The 20464-nt window shown below is 42.1% G+C and overlaps 1 protein-coding gene across 1 annotated transcript in view; it reads right to left on the bottom strand.

Moving 5' to 3' along the window:
- Positions 1 to 686: 686 nt before the first annotated feature.
- LOC141071100 (uncharacterized) overlaps positions 687 to 20464 on the bottom strand; it is a 28951-nt gene continuing 9173 nt past the window's right edge. The window contains exons 2-7 of the mRNA XM_073559599.1: positions 10099 to 10248; positions 9790 to 9969; positions 9582 to 9705; positions 9389 to 9498; positions 5633 to 5723; positions 687 to 2740 (exon numbers count right to left, since the gene is read on the bottom strand). Of these exons, the coding sequence (XP_073415700.1) occupies positions 1575 to 2740; positions 5633 to 5723; positions 9389 to 9498; positions 9582 to 9705; positions 9790 to 9969; positions 10099 to 10176 (1749 nt within the window). The 5' untranslated portion in view covers positions 10177 to 10248 and the 3' untranslated portion in view covers positions 687 to 1574. The remainder of the gene's footprint in view (positions 2741 to 5632; positions 5724 to 9388; positions 9499 to 9581; positions 9706 to 9789; positions 9970 to 10098; positions 10249 to 20464) is intronic.

Raw genomic sequence — 20464 nt, 5'->3', positions numbered from 1 at the left:
GTCTCCTACCATACAGTCCCTTTTCATTCAGACGCTGACGGATAGCACGGGTTGACACTGTTGTACCCTCGGACTGCAGGGCAGCTTGAACTTGTTTGGATGTTAGTCAAGGTTCTTTATCCAACATCCGCACAATCTTGCGGTGAAATCATTTCCGTCCACATCTAGGGAGGTTAGCCACAGTGCCATGGGCTTTAAACTTCTTGATGACACTGCGCACGGTAGACACAGGAACATTCAGGTCTTTGGAGATGGACTTGTAGCCTTGAGATTGCTCATGCTTCCTCACAAGTTGGTTTCTCAAGTCCTCAGACAGTTCTTTGGTCTTCTTTCTTTTCTCCATGCTCAATGTGGTACACACAAGGACACAGGACAGAGGTTGAGTCAACTTTAATCCATGTCAACTGGCTGCAAGTGTGATTTAGTTATTGCCAACACCTTTTAGGTGCCACAGGTAAGTTACAGGTGCTGTTAATTACACAAATTAGAGAAGCATCACATGATTTTTTGAACAGTGCCAATACTTTTGTCCACCCTCTTTTATGTTTGGTGTGGAATTATATCCAATATGGCTTTAGGACAATTCTTTTTGTGTTTTTTCATTTAAGACAAATTAAATGAAGATAATACCAAAGAATTTGTGTTTGCAATCATTTTCAAGAAGAAACTGAGTATTATCTGACAGAATTGCAGGGGTGTCAATACTTTTGGCCACAACTGTACACAGAATGGCAACTTTATGTCAGACATCTTTGTACAACTGGAGATTTCCCGTACAGAAATTAGACAGTGCAGCATGAAAGCAATATCTACATGGATCACATTTTGTGTAAACTCACATTAGAGAGGACAAAGTAGTTATTTGATCGCCTTTGAATGAGGCATGGTCAATGGTGCCAGACTAAACTGACAATGTTGTGAAATTTTCTTGGCAACTGAAGAGAACACAACAATGATGTGATCAAGGAAAAAATATCCAGTAAAATGGGATCCTTTGCATGTAAATGATTAAGAAAGGAGAGAGGAGGATATTAAGAATTATTCTGATGAACAGGTGTTCCATAGTGAAGGAATTTGCCACTAAATACAAGACTCTAACTCTAATGTCCAAACAAACAACTCATCATTCCTTAGCACAAATAAACTATACTAAACTATATACAGTAGATAAGTTCTGATGCCATTGGTGTCTAAGGCCAACAAAAAGATTCCAGTAGGCAATGATCCAATTTTTGCAATGAATGCAAGAAGGTACCCTGTCCACCAGAGCCAATATCCCTACACGTTTTGAACATTTAGCGGAATCTATATGACAAATCAATGCTGCAGCTCTGAAGGCCAAAGAATGTCCAATACTTCAAGGGCAGCTTCAATATATCATTATGTTGGATTCTATTACTCTAGCTTACAATAACAGATATTTAATTGCGTTGAGTTATGAATAATTTAGCACTAGGAATGATCATCATTTAGTGCTTTAAAGCACTGCTTTCATTACCTCTTGTATGATGTGACTTGCACTGTAACTATTCATCTTATTGATAAATTGTACAAAAAAAAATAAAAGAAAATGGTTACTTCCCTACATGATTTTTCTGATGTTTTAGAAAATGTGATTTGTAGGTAAAACGTTTACCACATTCAGAACATGAAAATGGTTTTCCTTTGTGAGCTCTTTGATGTCCAATTAGAGATGAGTTGTGGAGAAAACACTTTCCACATAATTTACATGAAAATGGCATCTCTTCAGTGTGCATTCTCTGATGCCTTGCTAAAGCGGATTTCTGATTAAAACATTTCCCACAGTCTGGACATGAAAATGGCTTCTCCCCTGTGTGAATTCTCTGATGTCTAATAAAATCAGAGTTCTTAGAATAACATTTCCCACATTCTGCACATGAGAGTGGCTTCTTCTCTGTGTGATTTCTCTGGCGTCTAACAGGATTCGAATTTTGGTTAAAATGATTTCCGCTTTCTGAATATGAATATGGCCTTTGCCTTGTGTGAATTCTCCGATGTCTAGCAAGATCTGATGTCCGGTAAAAACATTTTCCACATACTAAACATGAATATGGCTTTTCCCCTGTGTGAGTTCGCAGATGTTTAACAAGATCTGATGTCTGATTAAAACATTTCCCGCATTCTGAACATGAAAATGGCTTTTCCCCTGTGTGAATTCTCTCATGTTTAGCAAGATCAGATTTTTGAGAACATGATTTTCCACATTCTGAACATGAATATGGCTTCTCCCCTGTGTGAATTCTTTGATGTGTAACAAGTTTTGATTTAACGCTAAAACATTTTCCACATTCCGAACATAAAAATGGCTTCTCCCCTGTATGAATTCTGTGATGTCTGAATAAACCCGATTTATGGCTAAAACATTTCCCACATTCTGAACATGAAAATGGTTTCTTCCCTGCATGAATTCTCTGATGTGACTCAAGATAGAATTTCTCGGTAAAACATTTCCCACATTCTGAACATAAAAATCGATTTTCCATCACGTAAGATTTTTGATGTTCAGCATCACTTCTTTTATCTTCATTTTGCATAATAATTTGTGAGGAATCATAAGATATGATCTGTTGAAATGGATCAGATGATGGCGTTTTGGTGCTAGGGGCTGGAGATATATTTGGGATAGTGACATGCTCTTCATATGTGTCTGGTATGGTGCTATAATCCGCTGTATAGTCAGAATACATCAGGAATCCCTCTGTGCTCCTGGTACAGTCATCTGCCAAGAATAAAACTGATTTTATTATTTTTCAATAGCATTGCTTTATAATATTATATTATTTTAACAATTGTATGCAAATTGTAGTAAAATTAATTTACCAACTGAGTAAGACAGGTACAGAAACTGTAGTCATCAAAGCAAGCAATAGATTATGATGTGTTCTTACTATTTTTATCATTGTTTTCTAGTTAAATATTCCGTAGAGAATCATAAAAAGCCTGGAAGTGATTGATATTCGGTGGTGTCAGTCTCATGCACTCCCTAACAGATAAATGCAGCCTAGTACTGAGCAGGACACATGGGAGGAGCATTATGAGCATGTACAAATAATCTAAACTTTACATCAAGTGTATAGTTGGATTATGACATGCATGGTTCTTTTTATTAGTAGGAGTGGATATAAAAGAGTATATGTGGACTCCTTTTTTTGTAAGTGTTAAAAGTTGTTGCAAATATTATTTTCAATCACTAATATATGTTTGGCAAGCTATGGTGCCAGTCCCTGGTTCTTTAATAGATCATTTCGCTTAACGTCTGCCACAAAATGACTTTGTATTCACATCCTGGAAATGGGTCCTCAGGAGCTGACCTCCCTCCACATGCAACTATCTGATATATGTGGCATCTGTCTCTTAACAGCTGTGGATGCCATCCCGTGCATGGGATTCCATTACCCCCACAATGCGATTGCGAGGGACTGATATGGTACTGCGACAGCCAAGGGTCAGCTGAAGACCCCCATCACTGTCATCTTATTCATCCCATGAAGATAAGCTGTAGGTACTGTGGTGTATAGTATAAGTGATCAAAGCAGTCCCTATAGGTTTTGAAAGAGAACATTTAAAAAATAAAACATACGGTATATAAAAAAGTTAATATCACTCCACTTTCCCCTTGCTTAACACTTTGGCCGCTGCCCGCTTATACAGTTGTGCTCAAAAGTTTACATACCCAGAATTTTTGCTTTCTTGGCCTTTTTTCAGAGAATAAGAATGATAACACCAAAACTTTTTCTCCACTCATGGTTAGTGGTTGGGTGAAGCCATTTATTGCCAAACTACTGTTTTCTCTTTTTAAATCATAATGACAACCCAAAACATCCAAATGACCCTGACCAAAAGTTTACATACCCCATTTCTTTATACCGTGTATTGCCCTCTCTAACATGAAAAGTATAATATTACAGGGTATATACACTAGATTCCTTAATATTGCGTTGATCCAGGGAGCTAGTCTGATTGCCGTATGTGGAGTCGGGAAGGAATTTTTTTCCCCAATGTGGAGCTTACTGTTTGCCACATGGGGTTTTTTTTTTGCCTTTCTCTGGATCAACATGTTAGGGCAAGTTAGGATAGGACTTTAGGCTAGCTCACACGAGCGTATAACGCAGCCGAGTGCTAAGCAATAAAACATTGCATAGCACTCAGGCCAGTTGCAGAAGAGAGGGTCAAGGAGCTTTACCGTAGCGTTGAAAGCTGTATGCTGAGACTGGAAGTAATGAAACCAGGTGGGTGCCGATCCTGCTGGTGAACTCAGCCGTGAACGGTTAGAAAAGGAAAGGATTTCTCAGGCACTCCAATGAGATTGGTGAAAGATTGTTCCACATTATGTCTGAATAAAGGAACAATCTTTTTTACCAACCTCATTGGAGTACCTGAGAAATCTTTTCCTTTACTAACCACTCAGACCAGTGTTATTCTATGGGGCAGCTCAGATCAGCAATTATTTTCTCATGTAAAATTGGCATGAGAAAACAATCGCTGCATGCTGTGATTGCATCTAAGACCCTAATCGCACCAGCCCATACAAGTTTATGGCTGTGTGTGAAACATCGGACTGGAGTACAATTACTGCAATGGAGGAGATGGAGAAATTACTTTCTCTGTCACCTCCGCACCTGTGCTGCAATTTTCTAGCATCAAAGCATAGTGCTCTGACTCTCGGCTCATAATACCAGCATAGTTTGAGACCACTGTTATTAGCATATTGCATCCGATGTTCTCGCATTGGATGCTATATACTAATGTGACTCCAGTCTTATGTGGACAATCATATTTCCAGGTCATTTTTAACGCACAATGAACGCCATAAAAACAAAGCTCAAAAAAGAATTGGTTCCAATTCAAGACCAAATTATGGGTGTTAAGAGAACCTAAAATCCAGAGAAAATATCTTGGAATCTGTGGAACATTTAAATCGTTGTATGCGTCTATTTTCATAATAATAATATAATAATAATACATTTTATTTCTATAGCGCCGACATATTCCGCAGCACTTTCCATTTCAGAGGGGACTTGTACAGACGATAGACATTACAACATAACAATAATCACATAGATCATAACAGATACCAAGAGGAATGAGGGCCCTGCTCGCAAGCTTACAATCTATGAGGAAAGAGGTAGACACGAAAGGTGCCCTGATTGTATGGACCAGCCATAATGTTATTTTCATTAATACCCCTATCACACCTGCATATTTCTAACATTGCCTGGATAACCTGCTGGTTTTATACCTCCAGCTCGATAAACAAGTGATAGCTGCAACCAATTACTCTCCCTAATAGAGACCAACAAGCCACTTCGCTACAGTCAGAGATTGGCTGCCGAAGTCACTTGTTTGTATGGTCAAAACCAAATGAAAAGTGATCTCAGTTGCATTTGTTCTATTTGTTCCAAAAGGTGTGTGTCAATTTTGCCCATTGAAACTGTGCAACAAAATTGATATTAATAGAAAGCAAGTTTTTTTTTATGCGGATTCCTTATCAGATTATATTCCCATGAAAAAACCCTGTGACATACAACATATCCCAAAAATTCAGTAATTGTAGCCTCTAGTGACTGGAGTAAAATCTATGACTTCAATGCATTTAGTGGTCACTACTCACCTGTGGGGTCATCTGTAAGGATCTCCTCTTTACACCACTCATCACCCATCACAAATGTCTCTATAGTACCTATGTGGATCAGATCTTTATCCTGAAAGAAATAATGTAAAAGTCGCACACAGATTTAGAAGTCACATAAAATAATTTTCGAAGCCCTAACAAGATCATTAATTTGCATGACAACTATAAATTACATGACAGCAGTAGCGGCAGGTCTTCTGTATAAATCCAACCTGTTGGATCTTAAGTCTGACCTGCAGTCTCCATAACAAGAAAATTGTGAGAAGATCTAGATGACATCTAATGTCTATATTTAGTTTTAATCCCGTCATTTCCACCAAGTATAAAATATACACTTAACGGCCACTTTATTAGAGACACCAATCTTTTACGCTGGAACTCCTTTGAGAAATACGGAAAGTGTAAGACCCCTGCGCTCCAAGCCTAATATCGTGATTCTCCCATGCTGTCTTTAGTATTAGGTCCCTATCCTTGTAGTAGATAACTTTAATCAGTAAAGGTTGGTGAGGTTGGACCACTGGCCCAGGTCTTGTAGGGAACCTATGAGCTCTCTCTTGCCTCTTTGTCAAAGGAGCCAGGAGCCACTTTTCAAAGAAATCATCAGGATCTCGCCCTTCCAACTTTTCAGGTACCCCCAACCAGCCTTATACTATTATGTCTCAGTTAGTTTTCCAAGACATAGACCTTAGCCATCAGAGCCGCCACTGCTTGAGTATGACTTTGAATGTCTCTGTGGAGAAAAGGCATAGCAACTTCCAATTAGCTTACTTGACCCTCAACAGCCGCGTTACGCTCCACCGCCTTTTGAACATCACGACAAATTATGGAAATAATTTCCCGAATGAAATCCACCTTGCCTTTTAGTGTAGAAAGAGTGGAATTGCACATAATGACTGCATTGAGAAGTCCATAAAAGAGGGAGACTCTCCCAAGGATACTCTTACAGGAGCACTCATTTCTCCTGGGGGATCTTCTGACCCCAGGAGGCACCTATGAAGTAGAGTCCCTCTCAGGGGATCCATCATCCTCCTCTTGTGCAAGAGCTGTAAATCAAGAACCTGTTGGGGACATGTTTAGGGGGTCTACATGGATACTGCTTACCTGTGGCTTTTGGGAGTAGAATTCTGCACTCTATGGGCATAATGATCCAGTCTGGTAGCCACTTCCCCACATGATGCACGTGCACCACCTTGAGGTTCCGCATGTATCACTCCCTCCTACCCGCTATTTCTCTTGCTGCGGGTCATTTTGCCACGGGAGATACCAATTTAATAGTACATCAGACCTTCTTTAACCTTCAGAACTGCAACAATTTGTCATGTCATAGATTCTACCAGGTGTTGACATCATTCTACAGGAACATAGGCCCATGTTGACAAAATAACTTTTCACAGTTGCCACAAATTTAAAGACTTAAAAGACGGTACAGACTTGTTCTGAAAAAAATGATTCAACCTCCTCCTAAAAATGCTCTGCAGGACTAAGATTTAGGGACTCTAAAGGAAAGCAAGAAAAACCTTGCTGTCATGTTTCTATAACTAATCAATGACTATTGACTGTTGTGATATGGTCCTTTTTCCTTCTACCAGATAAGCTGCCAAAAAGTGATGAAGTTGACTGGTCACAATGTTTAGGTAGGCCCAGGTGTCCAAAACATCCACACAGGTATCACAGGAGCCAGGGTGTGGGAATAAAACATTCTCCACACTTCAGTTCACCTCCCCCAGCCTGGCAGTAAGGGATAATGGATTCATGATCTTTAAGCCATCTCCTGATGCTCTTATCTGTATTAATTTGACCAGGTAATGATATTACAATGCTCAGAGATCCAAGTTTTGATTAATTATTCCTTTTAGACAGCATTGGCAATGGTTGTCCGGCATTATAGCCCATCAATGCTAAAGAAAAAGAATGACATACCGTTAGATCTATATATATTTGGCCAGAGACAACATTTTTCTAATTTTGGTTCTAGACATTACCACAATGAATTTTAAACAAAACAATTCAGATGCAGTTGAAGTTCAGACTTTCAGCTTTCATTTGAGGGTATCCACATTAAAATTGGATGAAGGGTTTAGGAGTTTCAGTTTCTTAACATGAGCCACCCTGTTTTTAAAGGGACCAAAAGTAATTGGACAATTGACTCCAAGGCTATTTCTTGGACAGGTGTGGGCAATCCCTTCGTTATGTCATTGTCAATTAAGCAGATAAAAGGTCTGGAGTTGATTTGAGGTGTGGTGCTTGCATTCGGAAGGTTTTGCTGTGAAGGAAACATGCGGTCAAAGGAGCTCTCCATGCAGGTGAAACAAGCCATCCTTAAGCTGCAAAAACAGAAAAAACCCATCCGAGAAATTGCTACAACATTAGGAGTGGCAAAATCTACAGTTTGGTACATCCTGAAAAAGGAAAAAAGAAAGCACTGGTGAACTCATCAATGCAAAAAGACCTGGGCGCCCACGGAAGACAACAGTGGTGGATGATCGCAGAATAATCTCCAAGGTGAAGAGAAACAGCCAACCAAGTGAACAACACTCTCCAGGAGGTAGGCGTATCAATATCCAAATCTGCCATAAAGAGAAGACTGAATGAAAGTAAATACAGAGGGTTCACTGCACGGTGCAAGCCACTCATAAGCATCAAAAATAAAAAGGCTAGACTGGACTTTGCTAAAAAACATCTAAAAAAGCCACCACAGTTCCAGAAGAACATTCTTTGGACAGATGAAACCAAGATCAACCTCTACCAGAATGATGGAAAGAGAAATGTATGGCGAAGGCGTAGTACAGCTCATGTGTCAAAGCATACCACATCATCTGTAAAACACGGCAGAGGCAGTGTGATGGCTTGGGCATGCATGGCTGCCAGTGGCACTGGGTCACTAGTGTTTATTGATGATGTGACACAGGACAGAAGCAGCCGAATGAATTCTGAGGTATTCAGAGCCATATTGTGGGCTCAGATCCAGCCAAATGCAGCCAAACTGATTGGTCGTCATTTCATACTACAGATGGACAATGACCCAAAACATAAATCCAAAGCAGCCCAGGAGTTTATTAAAGCAAAGAAGTGGAATATTCTTGAATGGCCAAGTCAGTCACCTGATCTCAACCCAATTGAGCATGCATTTCACTTGTTAAAGACTAAACTTCAGACAGAAAGGCCCACAAACAAACAGCAACTGAAAACCACCGCAGTGAAGGCCTGGCAGAGCATCAAAAAGGAGGAAACACAGCGCCTGGTGATGTCCATGAGTTCAAGACTTCAGGCAGTCATTGCCAACAAAGGGTTTTCAACCAAGTACTAGAAATGAACATTTTATTTACAATGATTTAATCTGTCCAATTACTTTTGGTCCCTTTAAAAACAGGGTGGCACATGTTAAGGAGCTGAAACCCCTAAACCCGTCATCCAATTTTAATGTGGATACCCTCAAATGAAAGCTGAAAGTCTGAACTTCAACTGCATCTGAATTGTTTTGTTTAAAATTCATTGTGGTAATGTCTAGAACCAAAATTAGAAAAATGTTGCCTCTGTTCAAATATATATTTATATATGTATTATGCATTTGGATGCCTTAATTGGTCACTCATCAGCATTGCAATCAGCTGTAACTTGCTTAACTGTTGGATGTCTCTAATAAATTGCCCAATCAATAATTCTGGTAGATAAAACAAGACTCAACACAAGACCTTCACAGTCTTCTAAACATCATAGGGTGAAGTATAATTATACCTTCTCTCCATCTAGCTGATCATCCTGAGGAACATTGGGATTTTCTTCTAAACATTCTAGAAAAAGGGGACTAGGACATCTGTCTGGTGTTGTACAATCACTGGACAGAACTGTAAGAAACACATACAGGTACTTTATTCATTCTTTACATACAGATAATTATAGGCCGTGTGTATTTAGTCCTGTCTATTACCTGGTGATGTGAGGGGCTGGGGAGCCTCCATTATGATGTCCTTGTACAGATCTTTGTGTCCTTCTAAATACTCCCACTCCTCCAAGGAGAAATAGATGGTGACATCCTGACACCTTATAGGAACCTGACACATACAAAGAAACAGTCAACCCCCCCAATGCCTTCATAGCATTAATGTATAATGTCCCAGCATTCCCAGCAGTGTCACCTCTCCAGTCAGCAGCTCAATCATCTTGTATGTGAGTTCCAAGATCTTCTGGTCATTGATGTCCTCATATATCAGGGGATGAAGTGGAGGTCCCACAATTGGGCTCAGGGGTCTAGCCCATTCCTTAGATACACGGGCCTGACAGCGCTCACTACACGTCTTCTTCACTACTGTGTAATCCTGGTTATGGAGAGACACATTAATAAACCTCACTACAGACATTTCCAGAGTCCTCACCTCTCCAGTTCTGTCCATCTGTTATTCCCACAGATAAGAACGATGTAATGTGACGTCATCAGAATCTCTCACCTCTCCAGTAAGCTGGAAAAGAATCTCTAGGGTGAGGTTTAATATACTTTCTGCCATCTTGTCCCTGTTCATATTCATCCTTGACAGGTCAAAAAGGAAAATTCTCTTGTGTAGAAGATGGCCACTGAGAGGATCCGATATTGTAGGGACCTGAATAGGAAGAAGATGAACCTATAGAAAGTCATGAAGAATTCAATCTCAGATGATTGACAGAGGGATGGGTTACCCCAATACAAGATTGTAGGGTGCTGCAAGGTTACTATGGTACCTGTAGATTGAACAATGGTCTTTAGGTCCGCCTTGTGTGAAAGTCCATTACATGCTAAAGCATGGTCTAATATGATAGAACACAGGCAGGGATCGTACACAGTACTGCAGTTTATTAAAGTAATCAATGATCGAGTTGTGCTGGCTTAGGAGCTGTTAGATACAGCTGGTATCCTGCTTCAAATGCTGGGTTTGATACTAGAACCAATTCTGCAAGTTTAATCTCTTAGATGCCATTTTCTATCGCCACCCATAGCTAGAAGACCTAGAGGTTTATGTTAGGCCTTAGGTTGTCATGATAACTATTGCAGCCCACGGTCACTTCTGGGCATGGGGTGGCGATGAAGATGAGAGGATGTCCCCTCTCTATGTCAAGCATCTAGATGTGGCACTCGCTATTGACAATGGCATCTACGAGAATAATCTGTGAGGATCGGCTATAAAATAAGAATCTATAGATATTTTATATTGCTGAACAAGGAGAAAACAGAGGCAAATATGCTAAAGTATAAAAATGTTATTCATGTTGCAAGAAAATTACAAAGAAGTATACAATATATTATTCATGGGAAATAAGCGGTAGCAACGCCCCTGGGGGAATGTAGCAGTGGTCTTGGCAGGATCATGGGTAATTACTTTTGTCATTGCATGTACCCTCCTTTTTTATCTCACATATGAACACACATTGATGTCATCCATGTGACACGCATCTGCACAGTGGAAGAAGCGCTACAGTAAGGCCATGTACCCACGTTGCAGAAATGCTGCGGAAATCTCCGCAACATTTCCGTACTCCCGCCAAGGGTAAAACGCATGCGAATTTGCATGCGTTTTCCAGCGGAAAACAAGCATTTTGCAAGCGTTTTTCGCTTGCGGAATGTTTGTGCATTCCAAGCGATTAGCATAGCTTGGAATGTGATGGGTAGGATGCTAAAATAATAAAAAAATAAAAAATATTGTTATTGTCATCTTCCGACGGCCCCCGATCTGCTCTGCGGTGCTCCCGGCATCTTCCAGTCCCAGTAATGCTTTGCGCGAAGAACATGAGATGACGTCACGCTCGCGAGACGTCATCGCGGTCATTCTCGCAAAGCATTACTGGGACCGGAAGAAGCCGGGAGCATGGTGAGAGGCGGGAAGGATATTGGGGGCCGCCGGAGGGTGAGTATATCACTATTTTTTTTTTTTAATTCTATTTTTTACAGGATTATGGTACCCAGGGCCTGGAGGACAGTCTCCTCTCCTCCAGACCCTGGGTACCATCTGCACATGATCCGCTTACTTTGCGCATGGTGGGCATTGCTGTCTTTAATATATGGTGTTCATATTTGTGGGGTTGATGTCACTTTTGTATTGTCAGGTGACATCAAGCCCAAGAGTACATTTACGTCAAATGTCGGAAAGGGGTTAATCACATTGTACCCATAATAGGGAAAATTTTATATTTCTTAGTAATTTTTTTCGACATGAATAAACTCTTTATACTTTTTTTTTTAGCATATTTGACTCTGTTTTCTCCTTGTTCAGCAATCTATAGTGAGTCACTAATTATATGGATTTACTGTAATTCTGGAACTTGTATTCTTATTTAATCCAGATATTTTATATTGTTGTGTCTGTAATAACCTAGATGATGTAATGAATATGCTATTTATCCTACCCTGTAAAAGCCAAAAAGGATGATTTTTGGTCCAATGTCCTCAGAATATATTGAATAAAAAAGGGACATAAATCCCAAAGTCATATGAATAAAAGCACACCTTGTCACCCCCAAAATAACCCCTCACACAACTCTCAAAATAAAAAAAAAGTTACAGTACTTACAACACATCATAAGACCATATTGTTTTTAAATCTGGATCCGTTAGAAATAGAAGACAAAGGATGCTGTGTTAACGGATTGATTGCCCATTGACTTCAATGTTAAAATAATGGATCCGGTAGAAAATAACTAGTGAATAACTAACAGAACAATTGTTTTCCTAATGGATTTCTGATGGATCTGTTCTAACAGATCATTACTGGACATGTGAACATAGACTTAGAGAGATAGCACGGCACCTCCTCTATTATATCTGAGGTCACTGACAGAGACAGAGCCCCTTCCATTATATGTGAGGTATCTGCCAGAGATAGAGCTTCCTCCATTATATCTGAGGTCACTGACAGAGATAGAGCCTCCTCCATTATATCTGAGGGCACTGACAGAGATAGAGCCTCCTCCATTATATCTGAGGGCACTGACAGAGATAGAGCCTCCTCCATTATATCTGAGGGCACTGACAGAGATAGAGCCTCCTCCATTATATCTGAGGACACTGACAGAGATAGAGCCTTCTCCATTATATCTGAGGTCACTGACAGAGATAGAGCCTCCTCTATTATATCTGAGGACACTGACAGAGATAGAGCCTCCTCCATTATATCTGAGGTCACTGACAGAGATAGTGCCTCCTCCATTATATCTGAGGTCACTGACAGAGATAGTGCCTCCTCCATTATATCTGAGGTCACTGACAGAGATAGAGCCTCCTCCATTATATCTGAGGACACTGACAGAGATAGAGCCTCCTCCATTATATCTGAGGTCACTGACAGAGATAGAGCCTCCTCCATTATATCTGAGGTCACTGACAGAGATAGAGCCTCCTCCATTATATCTGAGGACACTGACAGAGATAGAGCCTCCTCCATTATATCTGAGGTCACTGACAGAGATAGAGCCTCCTCCATTATATCTGAACTCATTGACAGAGATAGAGCCTCCTCCATTATATATGAGGTCACTGACAGAGATAGAGCCTCCTCCATTATATCTGAGGTCACTGACAGGACAGAGCCTCCTCCATTATATCTGAGGTCACTGACAGGGATAGAGCCTCCTCCATTATATCTGAGGACACTGACAGAGATAGAGCCTCCTCCATTATATATGAGGACACTGACAGAGATAGAGCCTTCTCCATTATATCTGAGGTCACTGACAGAGATAGAGCCTCCTCCATTATATCTGAGGACACTGACAGAGATAGAGCCTCCTCCATTATATCTGAGGTCACTGACAGAGATAGAGCCTCCTCCATTATATCTGAGGACACTGACAGAGATAGAGCCTCCTCCATTATATCTGAGGACACTGACAGAGATAGAGCCTCCTCCATTATATCTGAGGACACTGACAGAGATAGAGCCCCCTCCATTATATCTGAGGACACTGACAGAGATAGAGCCTCCTCCATTATATCTGAGGTCACTGACAGAGATAGAGCCTCCTCCATTATATCTGAGGTCACTGACAGAGATAGAGCCTTCTCCATTAAATCTGAGGTCACTGACAGAGATAGAACCTCCTCCATTATATCTGAGGACACTGACAGAGATAGAGCCTCCTCCATAATATCTGAGGACACTGACAGAGATAGAGCCTCCTCCATTATATCTGAGGACACTGACAGAGATAGAGCCTCCTCCATTATATCTGAGGACACTGACAGAGATAGAGCCTCCTCCATTATATCTGAGGACACTGACAGAGATAGAGCCTCCTCCATTATATCTGAGGTCACTGACAGAGATAGAGCCTCCTCCATTATATCTGAGGACAATGACAGAGATAGAGGCTTCTCCATTATATCTGAGGTCACTGACAGAGATAGAGCCTCCTCTATTATATCTGAGGACACTGACAGAGATAGAGCCTCCTCCATTATATCTGAGGACACTGACAGAGATAGAGCCTCCTCCATTATATCTGAGGACACTGACAGAGATAGAGCCTCCTCCATTATATCTGAGGACACTGACAGAGATAGAGCCTCCTCCATTATATCTGAGGACACTGACAGAGATAGAGCCTCCTCCATTATATCTGAGGTCACTGACAGAGATAGAGCCTCCTCCATTATATCTGAGGACACTGACAGAGATAGAGCCTTCTCCATTATATCTGAGGACACTGACAGAGATAGAGCCTCCTCCATTATATCTGAGGTCACTGACAGAGATAGAGCCTCCTCCATTATATCTGAGGTCACTGACAGAGATATAATGGAGGAGGTTCTATCTCTGTCAGTGACCTCAGATATAATGGAGGAGGCTCTATCTCTGTCAGTGACCTCAGATATAATGGAGGAGGCACTATCTCTGTCAATGACCTCAGATATAATGGAGGAGGCTCTATCTCTGTCAGTGTCCTCAGATATAATGGAGGAGGCTCTCTCTGTCAGTGACCTCAGATATAATGGAGGAGGCTCTATCTCTGTCAGTGACCTCAGATATAATGGAGGAGGCTCTATCTCTGTCAGTGACCTCAGATATAATAGAGGAGGTTCTATCTGAGGTCACTGACAGAGATAGAGCCTCCTCCATTATATCTGAGGTCACTGACAGAGATAGAGCCTCCTCCATTATATATGAGGACACTGACAGAGATAGAGCCTTCTCCATTATATCTGAGGTCACTGACAGAGATAGAGCCTCCTCCATTATATCTGAGGTCACTGACAGAGATAGAGCCTCCTCCATTATATCTGAGGTAAGTGACAGAGATAGAGCCTCCTCCATTATATATGAGGACACTGACAGAGATAGAGCCTTCTCCATTATATCTGAGGTCACTGACAGAGATAGAGCCTCCTCCATTATATCTGAGGTCACTGACAGAGATAGAGCCTCCTCCATTATATCTGAGGACACTGACAGAGATAGAGCCTCCTCCATTATATCTGAGGTAAGTGACAGAGATAGAGCCTCCTCCATTATATATGAGGACACTGACAGAGATAGAGCCTCCTCCATTATATATGAGGACACTGACAGAGATAGAGCCTCCTCCATTATATCTGAGGTCACTGACAGAGATAGAACCTCCTCCATTATATCTGAGGTCACTGACAGAGATAGAGCCTCCTCCATTATATCTGAGGTCACTGACAGGACAGAGCCTCCTCCATTATATCTGAGGTCACTGACAGGGATAGAGCCTCCTCCATTATATCTGAGGACACTGACAGAGATAGAGCCTCCTCCATTATATATGAGGACACTGACAGAGATAGAGCCTTCTCCATTATATCTGAGGTCACTGACAGAGATAGAGCCTCCTCCATTATATCTGAGGTCACTGACAGAGATAGAGCCTCCTCCATTATATCTGAGGTAAGTGACAGAGATAGAGCCTCCTCCATTATATATGAGGACACTGACAGAGATAGAGCCTTCTCCATTATATCTGAGGTCACTGACAGAGATAGAGCCTCCTCCATTATATCTGAGGACACTGACAGAGATAGAGCCTCCTCCATTATATCTGAGGTCACTGACAGAGATAGAGCCTCCTCCATTATATCTGAGGACACTGACAGAGATAGAGCCTCCTCCATTATATCTGAGGACACTGACAGAGATAGAGCCTCCTCCATTATATCTGAGGACACTGACAGAGGTAGAGCCTCCTCCATTATATCTGAGGTCACTGACAGAGATAGAGCCTCCTCCATTATATCTGAGGTCACTGACAGAGATAGAGCCTCCTCCATTATATCTGAGGTCACTGACAGAGATAGAGCCTCCTCCATTATATCTGAGGTCACTGACAGAGATAGAACCTCCTCCATTATATCTGAGGTCACTGACAGAGATAGAGCCTCCTCCATTATATCTGAGGTCACTGACAGAGATAGAGCCTCCTCCATTATATCTGAGGTCACTGACAGAAATAGAGCCTCCTCCATTATATCTGAGGACACTGACAGAGATAGAGCCTCCTCCATATCTGAGGACACTGACAGAGATAGAGCCTCCTCCATTATATCTGAGGACACTGACAGAGATAGAGCCTCCTCCATTATATCTGAGGACACTGACAGAGATAGAGCCTCCTCCATTATATCTGAGGTCACTGACAGAGATAGAACCTCCTCCATTATATCTGAGGTCACTGACAGAGATAGAGCCTCCTCCATTATATCTGAGGTCACTGACAGAGATAGAGCCTCCTCCATTATATCTGAGGACACTGACAGAGATAGAGCCTCCTCCATTATATCTGAGGTCACTGACAGAGATAGAGCCACCTCCATTATATCTGAGGTCACTGACAGAGATAGAGCCTTCTCCATTATATCTGAGGTCACTGACAGAGATAGAACCTCCTCCATTATACCTGAGGTCACTGACAGAGATAGAGCCACCTCCATTATATCTGAGGACACTGACAGAGATAGAGCCTCCTCCATTATATCTGAGGTCACTGACAGAGATGGAGCCTCCTCCATTATATCTGAGGTCACTGACAGAGAGAGCCTCCTCCATTATATCTGAGGACACTGACAGAGATAGAGCCTCCTCCATTATATCTGAGGTCACTGACAGAGATAGAGCCTCCTCCATTATATCTGAGGTCACTGACAGAGATAGAGCCTCCTCCATTATATCTGAGGTCACTGACAGAGATATAATGGAGGACGTTCTATCTCTGTCAGTGACCTCAGATATAATGGAGGAGGCTCTATCTCTGTCAATGACCTCAGATATAATGGAGGAGGCTCTATCTCTGTCAGTGTCCTCAGATATAATGGAGGAGGCTCTCTCTGTCAGTGACCTCAGATATAATGGAGGAGGCTCTATCTCTGTCAGTGACCTCAGATATAATGGAGGAGGCTCTATCTCTGTCAGTGACCTCAGATATAATGGAGGAGGTTCTATCTGAGGTCACTGACAGAGATAGAGCCTCCTCCATTATATCTGAGGTCACTGACAGAGATAGAGCCTCCTCCATTATATATGAGGACACTGACAGAGATAGAGCCTTCTCCATTATATCTGAGGTCACTGACAGAGATAGAGCCTCCTCCATTATATCTGAGGTCACTGACAGAGATAGAGCCTCCTCCATTATATCTGAGGTAAGTGACAGAGATAGAGCCTCCTCCATTATATATGAGGTCACTGACAGAGATAGAGCCTCCTCCATTATATCTGAGGTCACTGACAGAGATAGAGCCTCCTCCATTATATATGAGGACACTGACAGAGATAGAGCCTTCTCCATTATATCTGAGGTCACTGACAGAGATAGAGCCTCCTCCATTATATCTGAGGTCACTGACAGAGATAGAGCCTCCTCCATTATATCTGAGGTAAGTGACAGAGATAGAGCCTCCTCCATTATATATGAGGACACTGACAGAGATAGAGCCTTCTCCATTATATCTGAGGTCACTGACAGAGATAGAGCCTCCTCCATTATATCTGAGGTCACTGACAGAGATAGAGCCTCCTCCATTATATCTGAGGTAAGTGACAGAGATAGAGCCTCCTCCATTATATATGAGGACACTGACAGAGATAGAGCCTCCTCCATTATATCTGAGGTCACTGACAGAGATAGAACCTCCTCCATTATATCTGAGGTCACTGACAGAGATAGAGCCTCCTCCATTATATCTGAGGTCACTGACAGGACAGAGCCTCCTCCATTATATCTGAGGTCACTGACAGGGATAGAGCCTCCTCCATTATATCTGAGGACACTGACAGAGATAGAGCCTCCTCAATTATATATGAGGACACTGACAGAGATAGAGCCTTCTCCATTATATCTGAGGTCACTGACAGAGATAGAGCCTCCTCCATTATATCTGAGGTCACTGACAGAGATAGAGCCTCCTCCATTATATCTGAGGTAAGTGACAGAGATAGAGCCTCCTCCATTATATATGAGGACACTGACAGAGATAGAGCCTTCTCCATTATATCTGAGGTCACTGACAGAGATAGAGCCTCCTCCATTATATCTGAGGACACTGACAGAGATAGAGCCTCCTCCATTATATCTGAGGTCACTGACAGAGATAGAGCCTCCTCCATTATATCTGAGGACACTGACAGAGATAGAGCCTCCTCCATTATATCTGAGGACACTGACAGAGATAGAGCCTCCTCCATTATATCTGAGGACACTGACAGAGATAGAGCCTCCTCCATTATATCTGAGGTCACTGACAGAGATAGAGCCTCCTCCATTATATCTGAGGTCACTGACAGAGATAGAGCCTCCTCCATTATATCTGAGGTCACTGACAGAGATAGAACCTCCTCCATTATATCTGAGGTCACTGACAGAGATAGAGCCTCCTCCATTATATCTGAGGTCACTGACAGAGATAGAGCCTCCTCCATTATATCTGAGGTCACTGACAGAGATAGAACCTCCTCCATTATATCTGAGGTCACTGACAGAGATAGAACCTCCTCCATTATATCTGAGGTCACTGACAGAGATAGAGCCTCCTCCATTATATCTGAGGTCACTGACAGAGATAGAGCCTCCTCCATTATATCTGAGGTCACTGACAGAGATAGAGCCTTCTCCATTATATCTGAGGTCACTGACAGAGATAGAACCTCCTCCATTATATCTGAGGACACTGACAGAGATCGAGCCTCCTCCATTATATCTGAGGACACTGACAGAGATAGAGCCTCCTCCATTATATCTGAGGACACTGACAGAGATAGAGCCTCCTCCATTATATCTGAGGACACTGACAGAGATAGAGCCTCCTCCATTATATCGGAGGACACTGACAGAGATAGAGCCTCCTCCATTATATCGGAGGACACTGACAGAGATAGAGCCTCCTCCATTATATCTGAGGTCACTGACAGAGATAGAACCTCCTCCATTATATCTGAGGTCACTGACAGAGATAGAGCCTCCTCCATTATATCTGAGGTCACTGACAGAGATAGAGCCTCCTCCATTATATCTGAGGACACTGACAGAGATAGAGCCTCCTCCATTATATCTGAGGTCACTGACAGAGATAGAGCCACCTCCATTATATCTGAGGTCACTGACAGAGATAGAGCCTTCTCCATTATATCTGAGGTCACTGACAGAGATAGAACCTCCTCCATTATATCTGAGGTCACTGACAGAGATAGAGCCTCCTCCATTATATCTGAGGTCACTGACAGAGATAGAGCCTCCTCCATTATATCTGAGGTCACTGACAGAGAGAGCCTCCTCCATTATATCTGAGGACACTGACAGAGATAGAGCCTCCTCCATTATATCTGAGGTCACTGACAGAGATAGAGCCTCCTCCATTATATCTGAGGTCACTGACAGAGATAGAGCCTCCTCCATTATATCTGAGGTCACTGACAGAGATAGAGCCTCCTCCATTATATCTCTGTCAGTGACCTCAGATATAATGGAGGAGGCTCTATCTCTGTCAGTGACCTCAGATATAATGGAGGAGGCTCTATCTCTGTCAGTGTCCTCAGATATAATGGAGGAGGCTCTCTCTGTCAGTGACCTCAGATATAATGGAGGAGGCTCTATCTCTGTCAGTGACCTCAGATATAATGGAGGAGGCTCTATCTCTGTCAGTGACCTCAGATATAATGGAGGAGGTTCTATCTGAGGTCACTGACAGAGATAGAGCCTCCTCCATTATATCTGAGGTCACTGACAGAGATAGAGCCTCCTCCATTATATATGAGGACACTGACAGAGATAGAGCCTTCTCCATTATATCTGAGGTCACTGACAGAGATAGAGCCTCCTCCATTATATCTGAGGTCACTGACAGAGATAGAGCCTCCTCCATTATATCTGAGGTAAGTGACAGAGATAGAGCCTCCTCCATTATATATGAGGACACTGACAGAGATAGAGCCTCCTCCATTATATATGAGGACACTGACAGAGATAGAGCCTCCTCCATTATATCTGAGGTCACTGACAGAGATAGAACCTCCTCCATTATATCTGAGGTCACTGACAGAGATAGAGCCTCCTCCATTATATCTGAGGTCACTGACAGGACAGAGCCTCCTCCATTATATCTGAGGTCACTGACAGGGATAGAGCCTCCTCCATTATATCTGAGGACACTGACAGAGATAGAGCCTCCTCCATTATATATGAGGACACTGACAGAGATAGAGCCTCCTCCATTATATCTGAGGTCACTGACAGAGATAGAGCCTCCTCCATTATATCTGAGGTCACTGACAGAGATAGAACCTCCTCCATTATATCTGAGGTCACTGACAGAGATAGAGCCTCCTCCATTATATCTGAGGT

Source organism: Dendrobates tinctorius, unplaced genomic scaffold (assembly GCF_039654945.1).
Source record: "Dendrobates tinctorius isolate UK_male_01 unplaced genomic scaffold, ASM3965494v1 ptg000014l, whole genome shotgun sequence".
NCBI lineage: Eukaryota > Metazoa > Chordata > Amphibia > Anura > Dendrobatidae > Dendrobates > Dendrobates tinctorius.
Note: the sequence above shows the minus strand (reverse complement) of the source record. Positions and strands in the feature narration are given on the sequence as shown.